This window comes from Agrilus planipennis, unplaced genomic scaffold (genome assembly GCF_000699045.2).
Source record: "Agrilus planipennis isolate EAB-ADULT unplaced genomic scaffold, Apla_2.0 scaffold148, whole genome shotgun sequence".
In the NCBI taxonomy this organism is placed as follows: Eukaryota; Metazoa; Arthropoda; class Insecta; order Coleoptera; family Buprestidae; genus Agrilus; species Agrilus planipennis.
Genome location: NW_020438929.1, coordinates 710,366 through 722,796, shown reverse-complemented (window position 1 = coordinate 722,796; position 12,431 = coordinate 710,366). Strand labels below are relative to the sequence as shown.

The window sequence follows — 12,431 nt, the reverse complement described above, 5'->3', positions numbered from 1 at the left end:
AATAAAGAAACAGTATTTTTTACGACAATTTCCTTGAAATAATTAACATAAGCTTNGAAATATGAAAAACATGTCACTGTTCGAAAACAACGCACGACCGCGATGTGACGCTTCAGACAACTGAGCGGGACGCGAAATGTAATGCTTGGTTATGATCAGATGACATAGTTCATACACTGTCGAAGAGTTTTCGGTGGTTAGTCTACCTATCCCTATAGTCAACTATCCCCGGTCTCCCCTATGCGGGGGTAGCGGAGCGAGGTGAGGGTATTGCGCAATTTATTATATTTACAGATAACTCTGATTCTCAGTTTACTAACGTGTTTTATTCATTTTATTCACAGAAAACATTAGTTTTATACATTTCCTAGTACAATATCGGAATTTCATACAATTCCTAGGAAATGTATACACATCCCAGGATATGCGTGTATTAAAAAATTCTTGAAATAATATTTTATAGGTTTCCTAAATAGCCTCGGAATTGTATACTATTCCTAGATTTCATACATTTCCGGTAACACATACAGCAAGTTGGTGTGACGAGAATTATTTTCAAGCACTATTTTTAGAAAGCCACGAACATCAATTGAATGTAATTTTTCATAAAATTCAGTAAAGATCTACAGCTTCAACCAATTAATAAATCAGTGCGAACTGAATGCTCAAACCAAAGTGTTTCAAAGGATACAGGTACCTAATTGCAGTTGAATAAAAACGGATAATTTTCTTATGGTGTTTGCTCAGTTTTCCCAGGTGGTTGTGTTTTCACTCCAAATATGTGTGAGTAAAAATCAGTAACAACTCTAAAGTGAAGTATATTCTCAAATTATTTGAAGTCTACTGCATTGCATGCTCGTTTTCTGCCAGTTTTAATTAATCATAGCGATGTGCACAAACGTTTGTAAGGAAAACGTGTACAAAACAAAAAATGACAAACGAGTAATGGTGGAAACCTTTTGAGGTTTGAGATTCTCAGTGTTGAATTTCTTATATGTGAATACAAGAATCGTTCATCATCATCATCATAAAGTCATCAGTCCTAAGACTGGTTGGACACGTACCTCCACTCTTTCCTATTCTGAGCTAAACTTCGCATTTCTCTAAAACTAGAACAACCCACATCCTTAACTATTTGCGAACAATAATCTAACCTAGGTCTACCTCTACCCCTCCCAACTCCTGTTTCTGCCTCTATGACTAGACTTTCATGCCTGAGAAGGTGTCCTAACAACCTATCCTCTGTTCTCCTATTCTTTCTGATACCTCTTCATTTCTAACCTTCTCTATCCACGGTATCCTCATCATTCGCCTATAACTAGGGTTGCCATCTGTAATATTTGGAAACCAGGTCAAGACGCGTAAAAACCCCGGACATGTCAACAGGTTTTTTTAAACATAGTCAGTGTAATAAAAAGCGTTGAAAATGTCGTAAATCACCTTTTTATTTATTTTCAGACCTTAAAATTAAATTTAGTCATTTTTTATCATCATTTTAAATGTACCTAACAAAACCGAATCTTATTATACAGTTTGTTAGAAATTGTTTTAATAATCAGTTAGATTTTTTATCGTTAAAATAAAACTCAAATTATTAATATACTTTGTTATGAAAACAAATCCTTATAAAAATATGAAACCTAAAAAAAATAAATTATACGGGGGGGGGGGTGGTGAATATAGCGACTCGGTTCGTCGGTTGATCGTGGTGTGTGCGAGCACAGTGGGTATGTCGCGGGAGGCCCAAGACTTTACATTTTTAAACCCGGAACACAAATGAAGGCCCACCCGGACGCTCCCCGGATGCCCTCTAAACTAGGACAAATCCGGGGAAACCCGGACGGATGGCAACCCTACCTATAACACCACAGTTCCAAGGCTTCTGACCTTTTCTTTTCCGCCGCGCACACTGTCCATTAATAATCTTTTTCGAATTTCAAGAATTGTTACTAGAAAGTTATGAGACTCGTAGTAGCATTATCACCTATAAGAAGACGAGGATTTTTTTGAGTTTCGATGGTGACTGCTCAAGACCTCGGGGTTCACTGTACAACGGTATTATATAACTATTAATGCGGTTTTGGCTAACATAATAGAAAAAGCACAAAGCTTGATCAAGTTTCCATGTAGAGTAGAAGACGTGAACAAGATAAAACTCTTGTGGCAAATCCGCTTTAATCTCATCGCAGTCATAGGGGTGCTAGGCTGCAGTGATATTGAAATAATGAAACCGACATTGTTCGGAGATGAATATATATGCATTTGGCAAGGAGTTTACATGATGTGGTGGATGATATGGAGGCGATATGCTGTCTGAGAAGTTATTTATCAATTAAATGGAACTGCTTGTCTGCTATCGACGGGTCCATTATAGCCGCAATCTCAATTTTTCCTAATGAATAAAATAAACAAGGGCCTTGCAGGGTAAGGTGGTAATACGTGCCCTTGCCTTTTTCAAGTCCAAGCACTGAGCAAATACTAAGAGGAAATTCTCGGTTTTATTCACTTCACTCACTGGTGTTTTTTAAATGAGATTAAACGTTTTCTTTACTACTTTCAGGTACTTGAAGTAAGGGCATGGCTTCTAAGAAAGTGTTACACCCTTCTGCGGAGGTAGGTACACGTAAATGTAAGAAATTTAATGGTTTATGAACCTAAAATCTAATAAAGTTACATTTTAAATGAATAACAGAAACAGATGTGACATATTTTACATAAATTCATTGACAAAATAATACTTGGCCAGGCGCCTCCACCAAATTTTTCAGAGTTTATTGGCTGCATTGTCAATTATTTGGTTTACACGATCAAATGAGTGTTCATACCAGTCTGAAAACTTTATAATCACACTGTATCTATATTGAAACAAAATTCAATTAAAAAATAATTAAAACAGCCATATTCATTTCAAATCGGTTGTAAAACGTTTCACCATGCAGTTGATTCTAAATCTTATCATTTTAGTTCTCACTTTTTTTGTAGTGCTGCAGCTTCATAACACCTCTCTACATCAATCGCCTTTGATAAAGTTTAAGTAGTACATCATACATTGAGTTTTTTTGAAGAGATAAACTAAAAGCGTACAACAAAATATAGCGCAAGCAGTAGCGTTATTTAGACGCAACACATCGGCATTATTCAATCATAAAATATTTATCCTTTATATACAAATTTGTGCGAAATTTTGAGATACTTTGGAAAATAGTAGTGATAGATATTCAGCAGTTCAACAGTTGAACCATTGTAAGACTTACTGACAACTTTCAAACAGATACCACGGAAAGAATTTGATAATAATTTGGAAACGGACTCTTGGTTTTCATTGAATTGGCGCGTTTTCTCCAATAAAATGTTTAAGTTGCAAGAAGTAACAGTTTTTCGCGATAAATTGTTTTTTTTTACCATATCTTTTTAGGATTTTATAGAGCATTGACGACCTAAAAACAGAAATGACATGATTTTTCTAAAGATTTTTCTTTGAATATCGTCTAACTAAATAATTAGATGACAAGACACCAAATAATGTCCCTGGCATTAACAGTTAATATTTTTTTTAATTAACGTTCGTGTTATTTTACCATTTACCGCTTGCCCGTCAATTAGACCACATCGTTTTCAAAAACGGACGGTTTATTTTTATAAAACACATCACAGTGCAACTTTGCGATTCAGAAGCCGCTTTTTTTTTATTACAGCTGGTCTAGTGTGCGCGCGGAGGTCAAGCTCATTCGAAAATTGGCAAGCCACACAATACGTACATTATAACAAAAATGCACAACACGAAACCGCGCAAGAACAACTTCCGAAAACACCACAACATTTAACAACAAAAACGACCGACCACCCTACTGTGATCACCATCATCTCGACATGTTTTTTGTGATTAGACCACCAGTATGTGATTATTCCAATTATTCAACGTTCGATTTATATAGACCCTTGTTCTGTTGTGTGATTTTAGACCGCTGGGGAAATACTCATTGCATGGAAAAAATTTACCGCTACCAACCCTGAAGAACTCACAGTAGACGAGGGTGACGTCTTGGAACTTATTGATACAGCTGATCCATCTTTAGCAGCTTCGAAGTAAGTTTTTCTATTAATTTCCCTAAATGTGTAACAATTTTTCTTGATAATAAATAATACATTTATTGCACTAATTTTAATTTCCTGATATTACTCATTGTCGCTTTATTTATACAAAATGTGAATCATTTTGAAGCGTGTGATATAACCGCATCTTTTTGGCATGACTTTCGGCTTTCTATCACATACGAAAACATGTAAAAAAACATGTATTCCCACCCTTTATTGACAATTACTTTGACTAATTTAGTTATTGCTAATAACGACGCATAAATTTTTATCTCCTTACATTAGACATTTTACAGTTTGACATTGAAGACACGTTGATGGCGTCTAAATTTAGAATACGTAACGTTAATTATAATCACGCTCGCGAATATTATTGGCGAAACTTTGATGTTTTATATTAATATTAAACTATGACTGTAGGTACTTGTACTGTTTACAAGAACAATATTGTTAAATAATTCTTGCAATGACACACAGCTAAAGCGTGGATGTAAATCAACTATTTTAGTTAAAAAGGGAATACAAATTACTAAAGTTAAGATAATTTAAGAGAAGTTTTATTTCTGACTAATTTATTTATGAGTGTAGTTTGTTTAAATACTTTATATTCAAGCTTTGTTGTTCAAGCAGTAATTTCTAGAACAAAAGTTCTTGATCGTTGTCTGTAGCGATTTTGATCTCTTTGGATCTCATTAGCACGCCGTAGATAGTTTCAGCAGAACAGCAATTTACTTACTGCCTACCGCGGCGTGGTAAACGCCATTCATTCTACAGATGCAATAATTCCTATTCAATTTTTTTCCTACAATTTGTAAAACTATAATAACAGATCTATTAAAAGACGAAAAAACATTGCGCTATTTTAAATTCTGTTTTTTTTTTTGGCCAATAAGAAGCTTCAGCCAAAGACAAAACGTTACTATCATGACTGATACCCTTTTTTGTCATTAATAATTGCTTGTATTGTTTTATTGATGCAATTCATAATATTTCTTTGTTAGCATTCATAATACTTAATTTATTTAAGTGAAATTTTTGTTACATTTTTAGAAGAAGAAAGCTTGACCCAGATCTTGATGTTGTGGCTGATACAGGACGTTTGGATGCATCGGCAGCAAAACACAAATTATCTGTTAAACCCCGAAGAACCCACACAAGTTCTAGATATTCTCCAACAAGGAGTAATTTAAGCGTCAGGTAAATGTTTTAAAAAGAAAATATTATCGACAAGTCACTTTTGTAACGCAAGTGAATTCTAAAAGTCTACAAAAGATTAGCTCGAAATAAGTTAGAAGAAAAGTTGTGAATTAAGAACAATTGAAAATCACATTAACATCGTCATCATGGGGTCGTCAATCCTAAGACTAGTTTGACATATGTACGTACCTCTTTGCTCTTTTTTATCTTGAGCTAATCTTGAAATATAGAGACAAACTAATTCTTTCTCAATATTTTTTGTTTCTTTCAAGTACCTTGTGCTATTTTCTTCGTTAAAAGGTCATTTTATGCGTTGAAGAAAGGGTTAATTTATGTACTAGAGGAAGGGTAAATTCTAGAGTTTTGATAACTGACAACTATCGACACTATTTTGCTTATTTCCTATTGACAATATTCTGTGAATGTAGCAACCTACTACAAAAAAAAAGAAAGAAAAACAAATAGGAAAAATGAGCTTTTAAAAGTACCTGTAGCTTTGTTTCTCTAAAGAAATTAAACTTTAATTTTTAAAAATGAAATTTGTTAAAAACCCTAACTCAAAATGACTGACATGCATAATTATTTATTGCAGATGGCTTGTTCGAAAAGTAAAAGGAGATCGAAAAGAAGGCTGGGTCCCGTGCCAATTTTTGCAGAGCGCGGATGAACCTAATCCTACTTCAGGACTTCCAGGAGATGCAGCATTCAGGCGCCAGTAAGTATTCCGATAATTATTTATTATTAATATATTCATTATTTAATTTTACAATTATTGAACACTAAAGTCCCGCCTACACCACCTGTGTAGCTTGCCTCTTTATAACAATATAATTGAATAATAAATTGAATCTAGAATTCATTTGTTGATATGCGTTCCATGTTAAAAATTAGGTGATTCCCCCAATCCTAAAGGTACTACAATTCATTATAAACTTTGAGTACTTATTTCAAATATCAAAATTTTTATCAAACAAAAATATTAGGTCAATGTTAAAACCGTTGAATGCAAATTATTGCGCAACTTAAATTTGTTAAAGTTTAATCATACAGAATTTTTTAAAACTTCTTAAGATAAATTTTAAATAGTGTATTCGTTTTTCAGAGCTGTTGTGAAAGAACTGGTGGAAACAGAACAAGAATTCGTCAGGGATTTGGATGCAGTTGTTCAAGATTATTTAATACGCGCAGAATCGACCAAAGTTCCAAAAATAGTTAAGAAAAATTTAGAAGTTGTTTTCGGCAATTTCAAAGAAATTTCAGAATTTCATAGAACGTAAGTAGGAGTTATGTTTGTCTCTGTCTTGTCAACTAAAAACCTGAATCTGAATTCACACAATTCTTTATGAAACAATTCTTCCATCTAAAGAAGTGAGATTATTTTGGTAAAGACTTTCGCGGCTAGTTGGTGAACTGGTACTGTCCTGATTCGAGTCATCGGCTGAAGTTGCTTCCTAACGTCTCGATAGTATGAGCGGCAAGCGTCTTCAGAAATCATCCAGTCTACATCCAGCATCAGAGATATAAGGAACTCTGAAGAAGTTCGCCTCTCGTGCTAGCGAAACGTTAAGAACCAACTCCTTTCGATGACGGTTTTTAGACCAGAAACAGAACAGCATAAGCTGAACTAAAACTGTCGTCGTTATAGTTATTCAAACTGTGGTCACAAAAAAAAATAAAAACGAAAAAGAATCTGAATTTTGAAAATGTGCTTAATATTTATGGTAAACATTTGATACAATTACGGCATTTTTTTAAAAAAATATTATCGTCACCATCATTCCCAACATTTTGTGAACATTAATCTAAATCTACCTTCCTCTGCTCTATTTATTCCTGTTGTTCTCCTAGTATGTCTCTAACTAGCCTTTCGTGTCTTTTTCCCATGTCAACAGTATCCGTAACACCACTCTTCAAACACTTCTAAAATATTCTTTTACACCGCGCCCACCGTCTACGTTTTGCATATTTACAGAACCGTGATCCAATCTTTTCCGAATTGCTGAATTAACCATTCACGAGGAGAAGTGACTCCTTTTTGTTAAATGCAACTTGACTCTGCGGTATCCTTTGTTGTACATCTTTACCTCTCTTTCCATCCACACTTGTTTGACTCCGTAGATAAAAAAATACAACGTGTAATTAAACAACACGCTACTGAAGTGAAACTTCTTCAAACACACAAACATACCGGGATAGGGGTTAAGGAATTGGTTTAACGGTATTAATTGTACACTATGAATTTAAATTTTACACTACACATGCCAGAGTTGCCTGTAACGAATGTTGCATTGAAGCGTGCTCACGGCTCAAGCGATCCCCACTACGAACTCGACTACATGGCCGAGTAGAGGGGCGACATCCGTTGCATGATTTCGTTACATAGCAATTCACACGAAACGAATTTACCCTATCGTGCGTAGAGAAGTTTCACTTCAAAAATCAGCGACTTCTTTTAATTTTTCGTCTCCTATTTTTATATAAACACTTTACTTACATGCAAATAAATAAACAACAGTCATTCAGGGACTTCATTACCTTTTTCCAATACGTACACTTGATTTAATAACAAAGTAACGACAAGACAACTTAAACTTTGGCCAAGTATCACTTTTGGACTTCTCATAATACAAATTCCTTAACGTTTCATAAATAATTGAACCAGCGTCTGCACCTATTTGTTTCATTTTTGTACTGCCAAACGTCGCAAGCGAACAATGAATATTTGTTGACACTCAACGTTTTCCATTTTTCTTTTCTTTCCAGGGTGCTAATGGAAGGAGTTAAGTACTATGCCAATGAGCCAAACCTTCTTGGCAAAGCCTTCTTGAGGCTCGAACGCGATTTCGATCAGCATGTTAATTATTGCAGTAACGAACCATTCGCACAGGCTTTCCTCGAATCATGCCAAGAAGCTAGTGACTATTTTGACGTATGTAACGGTAGTGAAGTGATTTTTGTTTTTGCTGTGTTGTGTGTGTCTTTGCTATGTGGAAACTAACAAACTTACATTAACTCAAGAAATACAATGAAACTGTGACGATATTGCTAATTGGTATTTTTTAAGTTAATCAAATATAATTTTCGTTTATTTTGGTTGAATAACAAAAACAAAATTTTGGGTAAAATCAAAAATGTGTTTCCAATCCATAATAGGTGTAGGGGTGTAGCTACAGGGTTTGTCCAGGTAAGTCAAGGCTCATGCATTGAATATTCTGGTTAGTCTGCAGGCCCACCTTGAATATAATCCAACTTTCTTTCAATTTCTTTCAAAAAACTGTTGGAATTTGACATAATAGCTTCTAAATAGGTAATCATCTTAATCATAAGATCGTCAGTCCTAAGACTGGTTGGATATGCACGTCCAATGTTTCCTATCCTGAGTTAATCTTTGCATTTCGTTAAAACTAGAACATTAACGATTAATGAACAGTATTTTAATCTAGTTCTGCCTCTACTCTTCTTAACTCCTGTTTCTGCTTCTAATGTCTCTAGTTAGCCTTTCATGCCTAAAAAGCTGTCCTACCAACCTATGCATCACGTCTATTTCTTATTGATTCCATAGCATCTACCGTTCTCCTATTCTTTTTAATACCTTCTAATTTCTAACCTTCTCTATCCACGGTATCCCCATCATTCGCCTGTAACACCATGCTTCTAACCTTTTCTTTTCGCGTCTACTGTCCATGTTTCGCACCGATATACAACTGTGGTGAAATAGGTTATGAACTGATTAAATCTTTTTTGAAATTGTACCTACTTTTTTTTGGCATGTGGACACTAAAATTTTAGCATGGGACGGAAATGCGCAACATGGATGCAAATGGAAACGGAAACGATATCGGAAAAACTATGAGTGAAAAGTTTAAAAGTTTCTATGTTACTTCGCCTCTGAGAAAATAGGCTGTGACATACAGACAGACATCAGAGACATGTTGATTTTATGATGGGTTCCGCTTTCCTTCTTTGAGGTCGTAATTCAAAAAGGTTCTCCTTGATACCCCCATGTACTGCTTTATTTGCATAAACATTACAATTTTCTTTAGTAATACAAACTTTAAAATTAATATCTACTTTACTAAAATTTTTATACCTCAGTGTTTTGACCCACTTTTGTATTTTATGATTACACAAAAGTGATTTTTATGATCACTAAAAAATGCACAAAACACAGTTGAACGTTAATTTAAAATTAGTAGATACAGCTGTTGGAATACCGTACGTAAAATTAAAAAACATCTTGATAAGTTTGGCATTCTGAGTTTTTCTTTTGACAGCAAGTGAAGTTACGATCTTACCATGTTTTATTTTTAACCAAAAATAGTTTATATTGCGTTGACTAATCGTTATAAAATTAGAATGAAAAATATTTTTCGCACACATTCGTATTAACGACGTGACGGATGCTTAAAAAAAAATACAACTTTCGTCCTGCCTCGATATTCATACGACTTAAAAGGACAATAATATTATAAAATTGGTTGAAATAAGAGCAAAAATACAAACATTGTATTATTAGATCAAAATGAAGTCAAAATGTATAGATAATTTACACGAAGAAAACTAAATTTTTATGACAACGCAACGTAAAAATTACAATTTTCGATTAAAAATGACTGAATTTGCCGTAGAAATCGTAGAATTTATTAGGTAACGTAATAATCTCAATTTTGATATGCTTATTAAAATTATTTCAAGTTTCTTAATTATTACAATTAAATTTGTAATATCTAGTACGTGTGTTTCTGCTGGGATTTTATTTTAATAAATTCAGGTCCAAATTGTAATTTTTATTATTTTCGCTTACGAAGCATCGGGATAGTGGGATAAATTGTAAATATCGCTTCAATATTTAAGTAAATTTACCTTTTTCATTTTCTCCGTGTACATATGTGAAACTTACAGAAATATTTCTGTTTTCATCTTAACTTTGATTTATTGAGAAAATTTTTCAGAAAAATTGTACCGAATAGTATCAAAAATAAAAGCATTTAATTAATTCCTTGCTTGCTAATAAAATTGCCTCATGTATCTGCAATAGTATTTCGATGTCGTTATTTCTGTTTTAGTGATAGCACAAATTTATCTAAAAATAAAAAGTGACATTTTTATAAATGCGACAGTGTTTTCAAGACGGGGTTTATTTTAAACTATGCATGCGCGTAGACAAAAATATAAAAATAAAATCTAACACGATTTCCAACAGTGAAAGTTAATTGTACTAACAAATATCTACACGCTTTATACTAAAGCAATTGTCTTCTTGTCAATACGTACATACATTTAATCATTATTATCAGTTGTGTATTTCGTCAGTCCTAAGACTGACTTGACATTTCTTAATCTGTTTTGCAAAATAGCAACCTATTATCTGCACGTCGTTTTCCCGAAGGGATTTAGCATTCTTTTCTAAAGATGTTATATATCATGAGATTAAGATTAAAGGAGATTTTAATGAATGAATTTCAGAAAGAAAGTAAACGCGACTTTCACGCCTAATGAACTTGTTTTGACTATCTCGTCAACATTTGTATATTTAAAAACATTTCATCATCAGTTATCCCAAACTTTCTAAATATTTGGGAACAGTAATCTAAACCAAGTTTTCTTCATCCTGTTTTTACACTATTTCTGCTTTTAAAATGTCCCAAACTCTCGAATTGTAAGTATTTGCGAACAGTAATCTAAACCAAATTTTCCTCTGCTTTTCTTTACTCCTGTGTCTGCTTCTAAAATGTCCCAAACTATCTAAGTATTTGCGAACAGTAATCTAAACCAAATTTTCCTCTGCTTTTCTTTACCCTAACTAGTCATTCGTGTCTCAGAAGATGTCCTCCCATCCCATCTTTCATTTTCCTTAACGACTTTCATACTTTCTCCAATAGCGCCTAATTTCAAACTTTTTCTAAAATCCTCTGTATTTTCATCATATTCCTACAACATTACTTCTTAAATCTATCCAACCTTTTCTTTCCGAGTTTAAATAATAATTTTTTTTCCCAATAACCATTCCATCCTGCGCTGTTTTTTACGGCCTTTCGCATTCGTTCATCTAAAATCGGCGACTTCTTCAATAAGTCTTCGACTCGAGAAATCCACTTGAATTTTTCTGGCAGGAAAAATCCATTATTTGTACAATATATCCAACCATCAATTATGGGTACATTGGGGCATCAAAAATGTGATGACTGTTCAAATGAATGTACAGTTTACATTGGCGAATATATTCTAGTCTGCATTAAAATAACAAATGCTAAATTTAGCGAATTATTTCAAAGCGCAATCGACAGAGTCAAGAAGGAATTTACCCATTAATCGCAAGTTTCGATAATGCAAGTTCTTTGACTCGAAAATTGCAAAATGAACTTTTTAGCAGAGATGAGATTTGTTTGAGACAGTTCTACTTAAATTAAAAAAAAAAAACAAAATGCAAGTTACCTATTTATTTTTGTTAATTGAATAACACCATTTCAATCAACTCCAGTGGAAACATAACAATTAATTAATATTCGGCACCAAATTTTAGTAAGAGCAAAACAAGACCCAAGATCAAGACTCTCAGTCTTGATATTCGTCTTGTTCATTTATTTTTGGTTTTGGTATTGGTCTTAGCCATGACCTTGTATGTTCTTGGTTCTGTTCGTTCGCTCTTGGTCTTCCTTCTATTAATACAAAGATGGCTCTGGTATTGTATTTTCGCAAGACCAAGACTAATTTTGTTCATCACTACAAAATTCCAATTTCACGAAGGAAAACTAACAGTAGCACCCATTTGTCTTCAGATTCAATGAATGCGAAAAATCGTTTTCAAAAAGTCAGTCACCGACGCGAGGTTTCGCCTTTATTTACAGAGTTTTATCAAGAAGATGACCATTTAGGACTTCATTAATTTCCAAACTGCAAATCGTCTAATACACTATGTGATATCACTTATGAAATACAATTAAATAACAGTTGGCCAAAAAATCTTTCCTCATAGTATGAAGTTTTCGGTAACATTCTGCTTTTGCTGTGATATTTAACCCAGGTTAATCATAATTTGTCAGGATCAACACAGATTTTTAAAGTAAAGTTTCTAAACACATTTGGCTTTCATTTCATTTCATGGACACCACTGTTTTAATCCGGATAGCGTACATAAT

At 33.7% G+C, this 12,431-nt stretch overlaps 1 protein-coding gene across 1 annotated transcript in view; it reads left to right on the top strand.

Moving 5' to 3' along the window:
* LOC108736623 (obscurin) overlaps positions 1–12,431 on the top strand; it is a 66,742-nt gene that overhangs the window by 2,996 nt on the left and 51,315 nt on the right. The window contains exons 2-7 of the mRNA XM_025974163.1: positions 2,561–2,613; positions 3,962–4,086; positions 5,146–5,292; positions 5,885–6,007; positions 6,395–6,565; positions 8,056–8,221. Coding sequence (XP_025829948.1) covers positions 2,578–2,613; positions 3,962–4,086; positions 5,146–5,292; positions 5,885–6,007; positions 6,395–6,565; positions 8,056–8,221 — 768 coding nt within the window. The 5' untranslated portion in view covers positions 2,561–2,577. The remainder of the gene's footprint in view (positions 1–2,560; positions 2,614–3,961; positions 4,087–5,145; positions 5,293–5,884; positions 6,008–6,394; positions 6,566–8,055; positions 8,222–12,431) is intronic.